At 32.4% G+C, this 15584-nt stretch overlaps 1 protein-coding gene across 5 annotated transcripts in view; it reads right to left on the bottom strand.

Annotated features, from left to right (window-relative positions):
* Positions 1–15584, bottom strand: part of LOC106686734 (uncharacterized) — a 51185-nt gene that overhangs the window by 25124 nt on the left and 10477 nt on the right. For 3 of the 5 annotated variants that reach the window (XM_014430203.2, XM_067048483.1, XM_014430204.2), the window contains exons 1-2: positions 4600–4956; positions 1511–1688 (exon numbers count right to left, since the gene is read on the bottom strand). In XM_014430203.2, coding sequence (XP_014285689.1) covers positions 1511–1688; positions 4600–4882 — 461 coding nt within the window. In that variant the 5' untranslated portion in view covers positions 4883–4956. Of the gene's footprint in view, positions 1–1510; positions 1689–4599; positions 4957–15584 lie in introns of those variants that run through there. The other 2 variants (XM_014430206.3, XM_014430205.3) reach the window with 1 other exon arrangement.

Genomic DNA, 15584 nt, shown 5'->3' with positions numbered 1-15584 from the left:
GTAGATATCTTACTCAACCACAGGTAGATATCTTACTCAACCACAGGTAGATATCTTACTCAACCACAGGTAGATACCTTACTCAACCACAGGTATATATCTTACTCAACCACATGTAGATATCGTACTCAACCACAGGTAGATATCTTACTCAACCACAGGTATTTATCTTACTCAACCACATATTAGATGAGGCACAGTTGAACATCATATTTATTTTGTCAATGATATTTACTTGGCATTGGCCTCACAAGACATTCTCATTACTGACTTTCCTGCCAGTATGCCTAAGACGATACAGCAACCTATTCGCTGGCTGGAAGTACCACTTTATGGAAATTATTTTTCACTTTTTTTTTTTAATTTTCTCAAAAACAGTTCAAACGATTTTGATTAAATTCGATATATCAATGTATAATCTCGTTATCTTTAATATCAGCTAGGTGTTATCTTTTTAGATCATTTAATTCCTCTGTCTGCTCTCTGCTCATTGGAAGTAACGTTTTAGAGTAAGAAGAAATGTATCATTATAATTATTGTATTTAATTACTGTTTCGATTTAATTGCTAACCGACATCAGTAAGTCTGATAGTTTCTAAGATCAAGATCTGACAGTAAGACTTCTCGATGATAAAGTGCTACTTGCGTCAGGATATGAAATTGTTCAAATTTTTAATATAGTAAATATTTCAATAAATACCATTCCCTATTTATTATAATTTTTTTCAGGGATATATATAAAAAAATAGTAGTTGTAATTAGTGCTCTTAAAGCCTCAAGGAACCACAAGGACTCCAATAATTTTTTCTCTCAGCCATTTATCTATTATTTTTCTTTGAGGATTCTATTTCATTAATTTTAAAGGTAAATTAAAATTACACCACTAAATTACCTGTCAACTTTCCTTTTTTTCATTCCATTATCATCCACTCTTGGAAGAGTTCGATTTTGTTTTGTGCAGAGATGTGACAATCAAATGGGATGCAAAGATGTTGCATCCAACTCGAATATGTCCACACTAATTTAGCCCTAACATGACCTTGACAGCATAGTTTTGTTTTATTCTAAAACTAATGGACCAATAGTAATAAACTATTTGTTCTTCCGCTTGTTCTGAAAAGTCCAGGTTCACAAATATTTCGAGATAAATTGCTTTGAAAGATCACTGTAATTTCTTTAAGTAGTTCATTTATGAAAAAGGAAAATACTACTGTTTTTCATATCGTACATCCTCGTCCAATATAAACTACTTCCAATCAGTTGTGTTCTAAGCTAGCACCACCCAAGCAATGGACACTTCTGCCCCTTTATGTAATATAAGAGATTTATATAAATACAAAGTGGGTAACAATATAGTACTGTAGATATGCAACCTCATTAATTATCTGTATACTCTATTCTAAAAAAAAGTTGCTTTTGGACAAATGTTTGTTCATATAAAACATACAATATAACTTATTAATATACTGGTGATTACTGTCTAAAATGAAAAGTATTTTAAATATTTTACGCAGCCACTGATAGGTAGTGCTGAGTCATGTAGTGCTCATCGTCCATTATTTTGATTGGAAAGACAGGCTCGGGGTAGGGATGGTCCGTTTTGAAGAATTCTACCGTCATCATATGTTGGTAACCATATTCTTCAACGAGTTTCTGCCACCGCTTCACGAACTCCGACACTGCCTCATCTATCCGTGATAAACAGATAGGTTATAATAACAATTAAGATACAGCAAATAATTCGATAAGTAAAAGTAAAAAAAAAAAAATGTCTTAAATATATTTGTATGTTTATTTTGTTTAAGTAATAAAATATTACAGAAATGTAAGAGCTATTGCCATTTAACAAAGTTTCCACATAATATGGGAGTCCGACATCTATTAAATACCAGAAGTCTGTCGTAAGTGTTTAACAATTTGTGGTACGTCACACTGTCTACATGTTAGTCTGGATGTTCCTAGTAGCAGCAAGTATTCATGAGTTAATACTATCTATATCCAATTCTTATTCTAGTTAGTACTACTCCTTGTCTCAACTATTTTGGCTTCCTTTTGCGCTTATAAATTATATTCTTGTACAAAAATATAATGTTATTTTCTTGTATTAATTGTTTTATATGTATTAGTTAATGATATTAATAAAGAGAGGTTAGAAAATAAATAAAAAAATCTACACTGGCATAAGTCTCTCATGTTAGTTTAGTTTGATAACTGTTAGGGTTTAATTTATGCATTTTTTAAGGTTTTAAAATAGGGTAGTTTTCCTACTTCATAGTCAGCAAGCTCATCCCTCCAACGCAATGAAGATAGTTTTCCTACACTAACCGTCCCTTGATAGATCTTCATCATTCTCCCTCTCATCGCTTCCTTCTCCACCCTTCTTACCTACAATCTTAGTCAGCTGATTGTTTTCCTACCTCATAGTCAGCAAGTTCATCTCCACAACTGGGGGTTCTCCCTATCTGCAGGTTCTATAATTCTAGTCCGCAGGCTCATCTATGCAACTGGGATTGTTCTCTCGGCAGTTCTAGTCCGCAGGCTCATCTATGCAACTGGGATTGTTCTCCCGGCAGTTCTAGTCCGCAGGCTCATGTCTGCAACTGGGATTGTTCTCCCGGCAGTTCTAGTCCGCAGGCTCATCTATGCAACTGGGATTGTTCTCCCGGCAGTTCTAGTCCGCAGGCTCATATCTGCAACTGGGATGGTTTTCCTACTAGCCTTGCTCCGGAGCTTCATCACTCTAACTAAGGCTATTCCACGGTCCTTCGGACCCGGAGATTCATCTTCCATCCGAAGTATTATCCTACCTCTCCTCTACATGCGTCAGTATTCAAGGTTAATTCCATGACAAGATCGATCATCATATTCATATCGTTGTTGAGGGCCTTCTGTAAAGCAGTGTAGTCTTTCTTAATTTGTTTTCTGTTCTGTAGGTGTAAGTTGCCTGCCATCTATTTAATACTTGTGTTGTTAGTAGTGCATAAAGTTCATAGTGAAGGATAGTCTAAGAAATCCAATAACTAAGCAGATGATGCAGTTACTTGACTGCAACAAAATGTGTTATTTATAAATTTTCCAATGGCATTGGGCTCAAATAATCTGAGGAAAGTAAGATGTTATTTTTTGCAAAATGCGATCTGGAAGTGCAATTTTCCACCACTTTGCCCAGCATTTGTGGCCGACTATCGGCAATAACGCGGTGAATGTTGTTTTTAAAGAGGTCTAATGTTTGTGGTTTCAGCAACTTTACATATTCACGCAGAAAATTATTTATTACTCTGGAGAAAACAATCGTGGAAGCTCTTTCACAGCTCAATTACGCGAACTTACGAGTTCCATCAAATTGGGTTTTCGGCACATTCAGTGAATAAAGGTTTATGCGGCTTCAATATTTACACAAGCTGGATCCAGTAAGTTCGTTAGCCAAGATTATTCTGCTAAATTTCCCACACAGTGAACTGGACACAGCAACAATATCTGTATATGATGATCAATTCACACATTATTTAAGTGCTCCTAAAGATTACACACTACATTAACTATATAAATATCGAATAAGCTAAATAGCTTATTCGTTGAAGGGTTATTACCATCTAGTGTGCCAGGTGTGAAATAATCCACAGTGCTTCCAATAACTGACTCAGATGGACGACTGTACTAAATTTAAAGCGGTTCTATTCCACGTTGTTTGTTAAGTTAAGAACGAACATAAATTTGTATAATTTGCAAGCGTTGTTAAGGCGCAAGTTTATTCATAATTCATATGAATGTTCTAATGTTAGCATTAGGAACTGTGTGGCCAATTTGTGATTTGTGAACACAAAAACCAAACACCGTTTACAACTCGTCAAACGAAATCCTAAATTTTTATCAGCTTAAAACTACTAGAGGTCAAGGCTTGGATATTCACCATAATTAATTATATAATTTCACTATTATTTATGTAGTATTTTATATAGTTCGTCCTTTGCGGCAAAATAGAAAAACCCCAAGTAAACAAGTTTTCTGTTCTTAATAAGATTTTGAATGTGAAAAAAAAATTGGAAAAAATTTCTTTCTTTTCAGGAATAGAGCCACTTATATAGAGTTCTCACTGTTTCGGTAAGAACCCTTAGCTAGCGTGAACTACATACAGTGAACACCTTATGTCTCTCTATACAAAAGATGCAACCATTATTGTCGTGTAAACATAGATATTAGTAACATGTAATGCCGGTTGAAAAAATGTAAACTCCAACTAAATAATCAATAAAAGCCAAAGTAATTGTATTAGAACATTGTTACAAAACCGTGTGTGCAATGAAGATAAACCAGAGAAAAATTGATATGTTCGGGTACATTTTGGTCAAGTTTTCATAATATGGAAGGCAGTTTTGAACATGTAAGCCCATTATGAATAAATTGCTAAGTAATGTTTCTGGCCCTGTTTTTTTTTTCTTTCGTAATAAAAACTTGATCCACTCCAACTAATCCATCTGTTCTCAGCGAAATTATTTTTGTGTAAGAAGTTAGCTCTGTTCAACTTCTAACGTACAAGACGTGAAAATTTATATATTTAAGTCTTAGGTCTTTAAATTATTATTTACACTTTTGGCCTACCATATTGACCCGGAAAAGTCAAACGATTCAGTTCGTCTAACTTTTCTAACTGTTCCACAATAGTAAATTCCTTGTCTTGGGAACGAATTTTCTCAATTTGCAGTTTCTGCTGTGTCTTCTTACCGTGCTCTACTGGCATCTTCTTACCTTGGTCCACTGGCATCTTCTTACCTTGGTCCATTGACATCTTCTTACCTTGGTCCACTGGCATCTTCTTACCTTGGTCCATTGGCATCTTCTTACCTTGGTCCACTGGCATCTTCTTACCTTGGTCCACTGGCATCTTCTTATTTAGTTCAACATAAAGAATTGCCTTTAAAATAAATTATCCAGTATTCATACACTTTAAAGCAATTATAAATGTATTTCGATCATATGTTTCAATAATTAATTTTCGTAGTATAAAAATAAAATCAACTTTACAGTTAAATTCTAGACTTTTTTTTGTATGACTGAAATGTTTTCTATGATTGTACTTAAATAGTGCGTGAAAGAATGGAATCCAAAATGGGTTTTTGATTGTATTCTTCGTCTACCAGTTATAGCTCATGTAAAACATTTTTTCAAAAATCTTAATGGATTCCGCTTCCGTATCCATCCAATCCACTCAAAAACATACATCGAAAACATATCCATATAAACATCTTACCTAATAAAGAAGAAGCTCATAGTTCATCAACTAACAAATTTAAGGCCCAATGGGTTCCAGGTCATATAGGTTTGTACGGCAATGAGGGCATGATGACAAGATAGCAAAACGATCATCGGGAAGAGTGGAAAATGCGAAACTGCCTTTACAGGAAATTTTTAGATGGTTAAAAAAAAGACTTCATTTCTGAATGGCAGGATAGATATGCCTGGGAATCAAGTTCGAAAGGTAAAGATTACCATACAAGATCAAGAATTGACCACGATCGTACAAATCGCGGCTTGACATTAATTAAAGTTTAATAAAAGTGCGACATGCAACTCTATCGAAGACCCATTACATATTATACTAAATTGCAGTATATTTGATAAATGCAGGATTAAATATTCCCTCATCCAAAACAATAGCTCTTTCCTCCAAGTACTGACAGATCTAGATAGGGCTACTATTCAGGCGTTGTGCAAATTTATGGCAGAATCCAAATGGATTTTTAAAATTAAATAAATAAATAATGATTTACATCCTCATCTTCATTCAATTATAATATAACAACAGGGGTAGTGTAGGCTACTGTTTACTACTGGTAGTCCATACTACTAGGTCGTCTATATACAAGGGTGTTTTTACACCTTCGATTGGATGATGAATTGATTCCTTACCATGATATTGAAAAGGAATGGGCTTAAGATAGATTCCTGGGACACACACCTTGAAGGATTGTGTTGTGGTTGAGCGTAGAAAGATGTACTTAATTCATAAGTTGAGAGGTATCAACAAATAGCTTCGAATAACCTTCCCCGTATACCTTCTTATTTTCTCTTTTATTTTCTGTAGTCCGCTCCAAAGCCTACCAAATGCAATTTGAAAATCAATAACAGCTACGGTTCTCTGATGGCGTTGGGAAGCGGCTTTAATACACTTAGTGAGTGGGATTTGTTCGAGGTTTCTGAGAGAAACTTACTTTTTTGAGTAATTGCGGAGTCTAGCGCAGTGGGTTTACTCATGTAGAAAACTGCTACATTTTAAATATTAAAAAATAGGTAAATGACAGATAAACAATTAAAGAAACGGAAGTAACATCAGTTCGGATTCGGTTGGGGTTCAACATGAATAAACCGAAATTCCATCTTCTCTCTCTCTCTCTCTCTCTCTCTCTCTCTCTCTCTCTCTCTCTGTCTCCTCCCCACCCTCTCCCTCCCACAGTTTACTTGTGAGTAATAAGTAATCGCACAACTGGAATATATCCATTCGGTTTTACTATTAAGATTCAGATATCCTTACACTTATATAAACCTTGAATTTCCCTTGCTGTAAGTTCATACACATTTTTTAAAAAAATATGAACTAAATTTAGTTATAAAAATTAACATTTTTCAGCAACTTAAATTAGAACTTTGTAATATGTAGAGTGCGCTTACACCACAATGCCTTACATCGTTTATGAATCTTAAATTATGAAAATATTCTTGCAATTTATGGGATGATAATAATATCCCAATTATATAAACAGTGATCCAAAGAGATTAGTGATAACTTTAGAATGATAAATGGTGCTAGGAGTGACGTGGAAGAGTGGCACTCTTGTCACGACCGCGGATGGGACAATAAAACCTCCTTCGCCCTTTACATACTCCATTATCTTCTGAGCTAGCCTGTCTAAAACAGAAGAGCCTCATCTTTATTGAATATTATTTTGATAAATAATTCTGATAATAATAAATAGTTCTTTCGCACTGCCATTAAATTGCGTATTCACAAACGAATATACCATTAGCCAGAAAACTAACATATTATAATTCAATGTAGATAAACTTTAAAAGTTTTGATTACAAATGTACAGACATATTCATAAGGATCAGACCAATTGATTTTTTGTAAAATTTTATTTATGATAATGTACATTGTTAATTAGAGAGAGAAATACTTTATTTATCTATGCTGCCTAAATACATCAGGTTGCTATCTCACACAGCATACTTATCAATCCGTAATCGGACATATATAAATTACACATACATGGTATAATCAGAAAAAAAGAGATACAATAATAAGATATAATAAACAATTTTTTTCCCCTACAGTTTCCTTTTACATTCAATTTCGGTCTGCACAACAAATACAAATGTTTCAATTCATTCTATTTTTCCTTCTCCTTTCTGCTCCTCCAATTTCACCCTTTCACAATTTTTTAATTCACCCGATCAACAAATTCGCTCACCGGAATTCACCCTCCTAGATCCTCTTCAGTGACCCGCTAAACAAATTCAATATTAGACGGTAATGTGAGATCAGACCATCATTCATAGTCACAGCAGTAGATCAATTTACCAAAAACAAACAAATAGATACATTTTACGAGAATAAGACTAACACATAGATTAAAAGGAAAATATAATAAAAAACCGGTTACAGGAAACACTTGAATGGATAAATAAGTTTAAAAAAAACAATAGTACTAATAAAATAAAATAATTTAATGAATAAATACGTTAAAAGAGAAGAACTAAGAGTGAACTGCTGCAGAGGTTGGTCAGTCAATATCTTGTGATATGAAGGCAAGGAGGTTAAGATGAGTAGACATGTGGCTCGAAGCAATCCATCCGGATGCCTCTACATAACAATGAATGCTAATAGTAATGACCTATTACCCACTGTTTGATGTGGGAGGCCAAAAGGCAGATGGGATGCGAAAGAGCTGCATGCAGAAAACTGGAAAGCAGTAGCCCATGATAGGCAGGAGTGAAGAAGGCTGGTGCGAGCGGCTTAAGATCTCCAAGGTCTCTAGAGCTAATCGAAAAAAAATAAAAATAATAATATAAAAAAAAAGTCAAAATACAGATGGAAGAATGAAGAGTTGAAAATCCAAGTTAAAAACAATCATATTCAGCGTTCTCTCTAACAAGCTTATTCTTGGGTGAATCTTTCAAATTCAATCATTCGAAACAAAAAGGTTTAGTTCTATTCCATGAATATTCGTCGCTGGTGTTCACTTGTTTTGTTTTTTTTAGATCAAATTTGACTCTTCACAGGTTAATCAACGCTTTGAAAAAACTATTAAAACGAATAAATCTTGACTTATGATATGTTGACTTATCGTATGAGTAATTTGGTTCAAGCATTGATATTTATGCTACAAAAATGAAAATTTGAAAACACAAAAACATCAAAAAAGTGGAATTTTGTGCAGAAAACATATTCAAGGTGCAATTTTGTGCAATGTAAAATTAGTTTATTTGAAAGTATTTTCCATGATTCGAATTTGCGTCGAGGTTTGGCGGAATCAGTAGTTTTCATGATATTTGACAAAATAAATTTACAAAATGTTGATTTATAGTTGATCGAGAAAAGTTTATGATTTATGAAAATATATATCTCAGGAATCATTAGACGTACAGATGTCTGTCAGCTCTTAAACTAAATCTAGTTTAACGTACCGTAAAGAAGTTTATGATGGTTATCTTCGTAAAGGTTTTTCCACATGAAATTTTGTCCGAACAACTAGAAATCAATTCATTTTGTCAAATATAATGAAAACTACTACTACGAAGATAGGTGTAATAAACTTATTTTTAGTAAGCTGAACTAGCTTTAATTTGAGTACTAATAGACATCTTTACGTCGAATGGTTGCTGATAAATATATTTCCATTAATAAATTCTTCACTAACTACTTATTTTTTCAGTGCTTTTTTTAGGAAATCTTTCTTTTTGAAATAGTGTATTTCAGGGACCGTTAAACGCAAAGATTTTATAAAGGTCACAATCTAGCAAATTTACTCTACTTTAAATGATGTTCAATCAGGTTTTTAGTGTTGTTTGTAGTTTTACAAATATAAAACTCCGAATAAAAAAATAATTTTTTTATGTTTTGAAACAGCTGCCATTTTGTATTTCCTTACCTATACTTGGGAGACTCATATATTTAGACTCGTCAAAATACTTAGCTTATATTGAAGTAACTGACTTTTTTCTTCTCTTGGGTTCATGTATTATTACATCTTTAGTTAAATAGATTGAAGAAGGTTAGAAAAGTAACAATAAATGATAGACCACAGACCATCGTTATGACCCAGGAAAAAATCAATCAAAATTACGAAAATTACAAACTTTAAAGGACTGATCGTTGCTAGTGGGACCCTTGAATATACGGGTTAAGGCTTTGAATAGAGGTACTGCCTTCACACGGCTTTCAAAGGATTTCATCATTCATAGGCCACGAACCCCTCCTGTAACCTCTAATCTTCATAATTATATATGTAGATTAACCCGGGCGCTTTATCTAAGTCTGTTATAATCTGTATATCAACTTGTTTCCAAGGTGGGTAATTTTATAGTTGTTTACTTTACTAAACATGTTAATTTAAGAATAAAACTAACTATTAAAAAAAAATTCTATTATAGGTTGTTCTATCAATAATTCATGAAGGTCTTATTCACCCATGTAACTTTGAATTGTTTGCATTATTAAGGCATAAGTAAAATGCGAATCACTAAAATAGCTCTTCTATAAAATGGAACGGACGTGGTGAGGGGCCAGGAAGAGCGTAACAGTGGGAATCTATTTTGGCTGAGGAGATGAGATCATTTCCAGGAGCGTAAAGAAAGTAAAAGTACTGGCTTGGAACATATCAAAATTTAGTTTCTGGATTAAAAGTAAATAAAAAAATAATAATAAAAATTAAAATATATGTACAACGCCAGCAAATAACAAATAAATAGCTAAACTAAGTGTTCATCCCAAGTTATAATAATTTGTAATTAGTCGTAGTATTAAATTTAATTACACTTGATTTTTATTTGTATTATTTTCGATAAACGTTTGTTTTTATTTTTTTTAAAAAAGATGTATTTATACTTATGTATATTGTATATATGTATTTATTATTGTATATATGTATTTTAATATTTAAATGCAGGAATAACGGTTATTGGAGAAAATTTTCCTAGCAACAGGTCAACAATCTACGGCTTAAATTCAGCTGGCTTTACAGTTGCCATTTGAGTAGTTCGTCTAATTCTGTTCCTGACCCGGCTGTAAAAAAAAGGCAGTTATTTCAACCCAATTTTTTATTACTTTAATGAAAACTAGGAATAATTACTAGTCAAAATTGATGAGTCTATCAAGTAAAGGTAGGGGGAATATAAAATTACGGTTGTATCAAAACGTTTAAAAAAAATAAATTTTTCATTGGGAGCTCAATATCATTAAAACTACCAACAGCATTAGAAAATCTAAGAGAACATGATTTAAAGTAGAGTAAATTTGCTAAAATATTAGCCCTAATAGAGCTCAATGTTCAATATTTCACGAGATATAGCTTTTTAATAAGCAGCATTTCCTAAAAACATACTTAGTTAGGTGTAGTTAGTTCATTTATTTTCAGAAATCTACATCTCAAAAACCATTTGATATAAAGTTGTTTATTAGCATTCATATTAAAGCTAGTTTCATGTACTATAATGTAGTTTATCATGTATATCTTCGTAGTAGTAGTTTTCATCATATTTGCTAAAATAAATTAATTTATAGTTGTTCAGACAATAAGTTTTATTTATGCAATAATATACATCAGGAAACATTTGACGTACAGATGTCTGCCACCACTCAAATTAAACCTAGTTAAATGTAGTATAAAATAGTTTATAAATTATATTTCATATTTTTAGTAATAAAGATATGTGTATTTTATAAACCTTTTCTTGGCCCTAGACGCAACCTAAATCCTAGTCAGTGGCATGCATTACCCTAAGCCGGACGTGGGCCCCCACCCCCTCACATAAGGCTTCATAAACTTCACACTTTATGATCTGACGTCATAGATCTGGTAATAAAGCAAGCCTGGTTAGTGCTAGTTCACGTACACACTGATTTCTTCAAATATTAGTTGACAAAATTGATGCGAGGCCTTATGTAGAGACCTTTCGACACTTTGTATCAATACTTCTTGCGATACAAGTACGCATACGTTCCAGTTGAATCGATACATTTTTCCTCAATATTTACCATACCAGTGGGTATTGATAATATGGTGGTAACGTATGGAGACATCATGCTGTGACGTTCCCTCATGCTTCATCCCCTTTCCCACCCTAATAATATAATCTTGCCTAATCTGCGAATTATAATAGCTCACGCTATTTTTAAAAATTTAATCCGCAAATGGAAGAAAGATAATTTAACTTATTCCCAATTATTTTCTCAAAAGCACAAGTAACAGTCGCAGCTTCCTAGTAGAATTCCTTCGTAATAATATTCTTAACCAGCCGAGGATACTCAAATCCCTGTCATACTGATAATAAATAAAAGTGACCCATAACTTTGATGCCTAATCTAACAAAAATAGGCTTGGTGGTATCGGAGAAATGATGCGGGTGGCGCAAGGCGCACATGCAATTGTTTTATTCGATTTTTGGATTTTAAGTACGTTATCTTTCGTAATACCCCTCAAAGTTTGAGGTGGTGTTAATTATTTTTTCTTGATCTTTTGATTATATATATTTTATTTTATACCAGATCGGCCTGGTGGGCCTTACATGGTTGGTAGATTATATATATTTTTTTAACAGTTGATTGTGGAGTATAGTCTCATACAAAAGACACCCCTATATATAAATAATAATAATAAAATTAATAGATAAGAATAATGCTTCTTAATAAAAAAGGAAAGTAAAATTAATAACTAAAAATAATGATATTGGTACACTTAAATGAAACAAACAATTGCCCTCTCTAATAGTAAAAAGAAACATGAATTAATTTTATATTTATTAAAACTTATAACAGAATGTCCTGCAGCAGTCTGGGCTTCAGTCTTCGGGTTGAGGTTGGGTTTCCCAGGTTGTAGGCCACTGCTCCTTTAACTGTCGGCAACTGGGAGTGGAACTTCATGAACCGTTTTTTGATGTAATCCTCTATTGACTCCATATGTAAGTCGCGATGCAATTGGCTGTTTCTGATGAACCAAGGAGCATTAACTGCGATTCTTAGGACTTTATTTCGAAAAGATTGTAGTTTTTTCCTTTTTGGGAAGGATCCCGCTCCCCAGACTTCACAGCCGTACATCAGCAGTGGTCTAAGAATTGTTTTAAATATAAGAACAGTGTTTTCTGGTTTTAGTTTAGAATTTTTGTTTAGGTATTTATTGATCAATCACAAAGAAAAATTCTCTTTATGCTTTTTTAATTTATTATTAATTTGCGTTTATTATAAATAATAATGCGGTATATTAATAAATGTGGTGTCCAGAAAAATATTGTTTATTTCGTAGTTTGTAACATTCATAATGTATACATTGTACGTACAAACAAAATATTTAAAATTTTAAATTGTGAACACCGAACTTCTCTTACTGATCAGTCACTCCCAAACGAAGCCCTTGTATACACTATCTTTCACTAACAGGCAAACATACCTATACCGTGGCGCCTGAACGCACATCTATTGCATACAGAAGTACATTAGAACCGGTACCTCAAAGGGTTCTATAGTTTGGAAGTTCATTTGCATATTCTCATGACAGTTGCCTGATAATCTTGATAGTCTTGAGAAGTTGTTTGTGGTATGTAGAAACTCTAGTACACATTCCACGGACGTTCATCATTGTTTATATCAATAAATGACGTACCAATAAGCTTTCTCTTGATTATTTTATTGTGTAGGAAGATAGTCCGAGTAGCAATCAATAAAGGTATTGATAGTATAGTAGAAGAAAACTACTTATTACTAACCACTTTGCAGGCTAAATGAATAACAAGATACAAAAATTGTAAGAATTGACAGAGCATTGAGATAATAAACAATTGTTTTGTTTATAAAATATATAAAAGAAATAATAATGATAATAATTTAAGGAAGTATACTTGAAACTAGTAACTAATAAATACAACCAAGTGTGATAGAATTCTAAACACAGCTCTAGACTAACAAATTGTAGAAAAATACTCGTTAGAACTAGTTATAAATATGGTAACGAGATAGGAGTTAAAAGTAAAACAGATAGGTGATATAAATATGGCAGAGGTAAGGTGTAATAATATGTACAAGGGAAATAATAGGAAAATTAATAAAAATAACAAATAACTATAGGGAGGGAGTCAGATTGAACAAGATGACTGAACTATCAGATTGAAAAAAAGATGACAACTGCGAGCGAAGGCACGGAAGGTCAGGTAAGACATTTTCCCACTTCTTGGCTAACCCTTAAGAAGGGTAAGATTTTTTGTAATATATAGATAGATAAACTTACAGTAACGCTTATCTCTTGATTCTACATTCATCGTTCTTTAGTATATAACAAATTTCGAGCAATGTTAACGGCCAATGTTTTGGGCCTCTACAAAATAAATATTGTCTGATCCAGTTGGGGGAATCGAATACAAACAGTTATGTATCAGACGTTCTGGAACCTTCACTCCTCGCTCTGCCACCACGTTCTCCAGTCTGTCCACTTTTGTTTCTTCTTTCATAAAGATAAGAATTATTCTTCCTATCTTTCTAGAATATATTCCCAAAACAAAGAAACTATTTCTCATTCGAGAATAATTTCTGGGTTAGGAACTTATAATAAAATAACAAAAAAAAAAAAAAAAGGAAAATTTTAAAAGACACTAAAATGCTCATTAGGTTTTGTTCTTATCTTTACTCTTTAAAGAACTCATAGGACAAGGGAAGTAATCGACCGTTGAGCTCAAAAGCATAATTACGAAGAGAATGAAGTAAGATATTACTCTCACCAAGCTATGCATTTTAAGTAACATCTTTTAAATGTTCAGTCGCAAAGGAATGAAGTAAGAACCAGAGATGGTGAGAACTAGTAGAATCTTATGGATTCAGGAATACAAGAGGACACATAATGGCTGAAAAACTTGCGATAAATGATATTCTTGTTCTCTTGAAATATATTTTAAGTATCGCATTAAGATAGCATTGAGTTTTAGCACGCAACAGATTGGGAGTTAATATTTTTACTACTATGAAGATGTAGTGTTATTAGTTTAGTTTTGATTCATTATATATATGCCTGGCAACTATAATAAAAAATATCAGAAAACACCACACCACATTAAATAAAAAACTTGTCCATGTATTAATGACTTTGCATGGTTATATGTTTTTATATCTGCGGTCAGGTGAAAAATTGTAATAAGTAAATTTTATACATCTTCAAGAATATTAAATTAAAAACTAAATAGTCATTCTGCCATTATCTGGATTTTACAATTTTCTCGATAACTTGAGGAAACCTTAATATGAATGAAGGATACATAAGGGTGAGGATCTTAATATTACAATAAAGTCGAAATATTTATCATGAGGTATGTTCATAAAAAAAGAGATATATAGTGTAAACATGTAAAAGACAGAAAATAAAATGAAATAACTTTTTTTTTATAAATATAATCATTCCAAAAGAGAAAAAAAAAATTAAATTTTAATAGTTATTTTAATTTGTCGTTCTTTTGTGGTATATTCCTATCTAGAAAATAACTCTAAATACCGAATTTCAGCTCATGTGAAAGAAAGGTGAGATTCTGGATGTGTCTGAATGTAGTGAGGATAAAATATAAGTATCTATATTGGACGAGGATAGTAGACCGTATGAAAAAGATTGTATGAAGATAGTCAGGGGTGGGGGGTCAATAAAGGTATCAAAAAAGTAAAAGAAAACTATTTATTGTTAACCAACGTTTCGACCCATTTTGCAGGACTCCCCAGTTGACCTTTGTACTATAATCAGAAATGTAATAAGGCTCCACGGGGGAATCCACTTTCTTCAACAAAAATAAATGAAAATTGTGGACAGCGATGAAGAGGTAAATTTAATAATTCGAAAACAGCTTTGTGAAAAACATTATTAGAAAAATATAAACTTCATATACGTCCAAAGATTTTTAAGTAACTAAAAGTATCTGCTTGAACAATTAGTATAATTAATAAAAAAGAAAAAAAAAAAAGATGAGAAAAATATGCTATATGAAATATCAACCATAAAGAATAAATAACAATAAACCTTATGAACCATAGTAAACCATCAAGATAGTTTAAGGTTTTAATGTTAATATTAATTTAACATTAAATGGTTAAATAAGAAAAAAAATTACATTATCACATAGTGCTTTTTCATAGAAACTAAAAATAAGGTAATTTAAAATTTGGTTTTTATTTTGTTCAATAAATCATAAATTGTGCCCAGATATGAATTAAAAACTTTTTTTTTTTAATATTTATTTATTGCTATTAACAACTGTACATTATAAAACATTTAGTAAATCTGATCTAAGTTAAATTGGAGTGTTACAGGCGTGTAGAGAAACTACCCATTGGTAGCACTCTAATG

This window comes from Halyomorpha halys, unplaced genomic scaffold (assembly GCF_000696795.3).
Source record: "Halyomorpha halys isolate HHAL.00 unplaced genomic scaffold, Hhal_1.1 Scaffold865.1, whole genome shotgun sequence".
NCBI classification, from domain to species: domain Eukaryota; kingdom Metazoa; phylum Arthropoda; class Insecta; order Hemiptera; family Pentatomidae; genus Halyomorpha; species Halyomorpha halys.
Note: the sequence above shows the minus strand (reverse complement) of the source record. Positions and strands in the feature narration are given on the sequence as shown.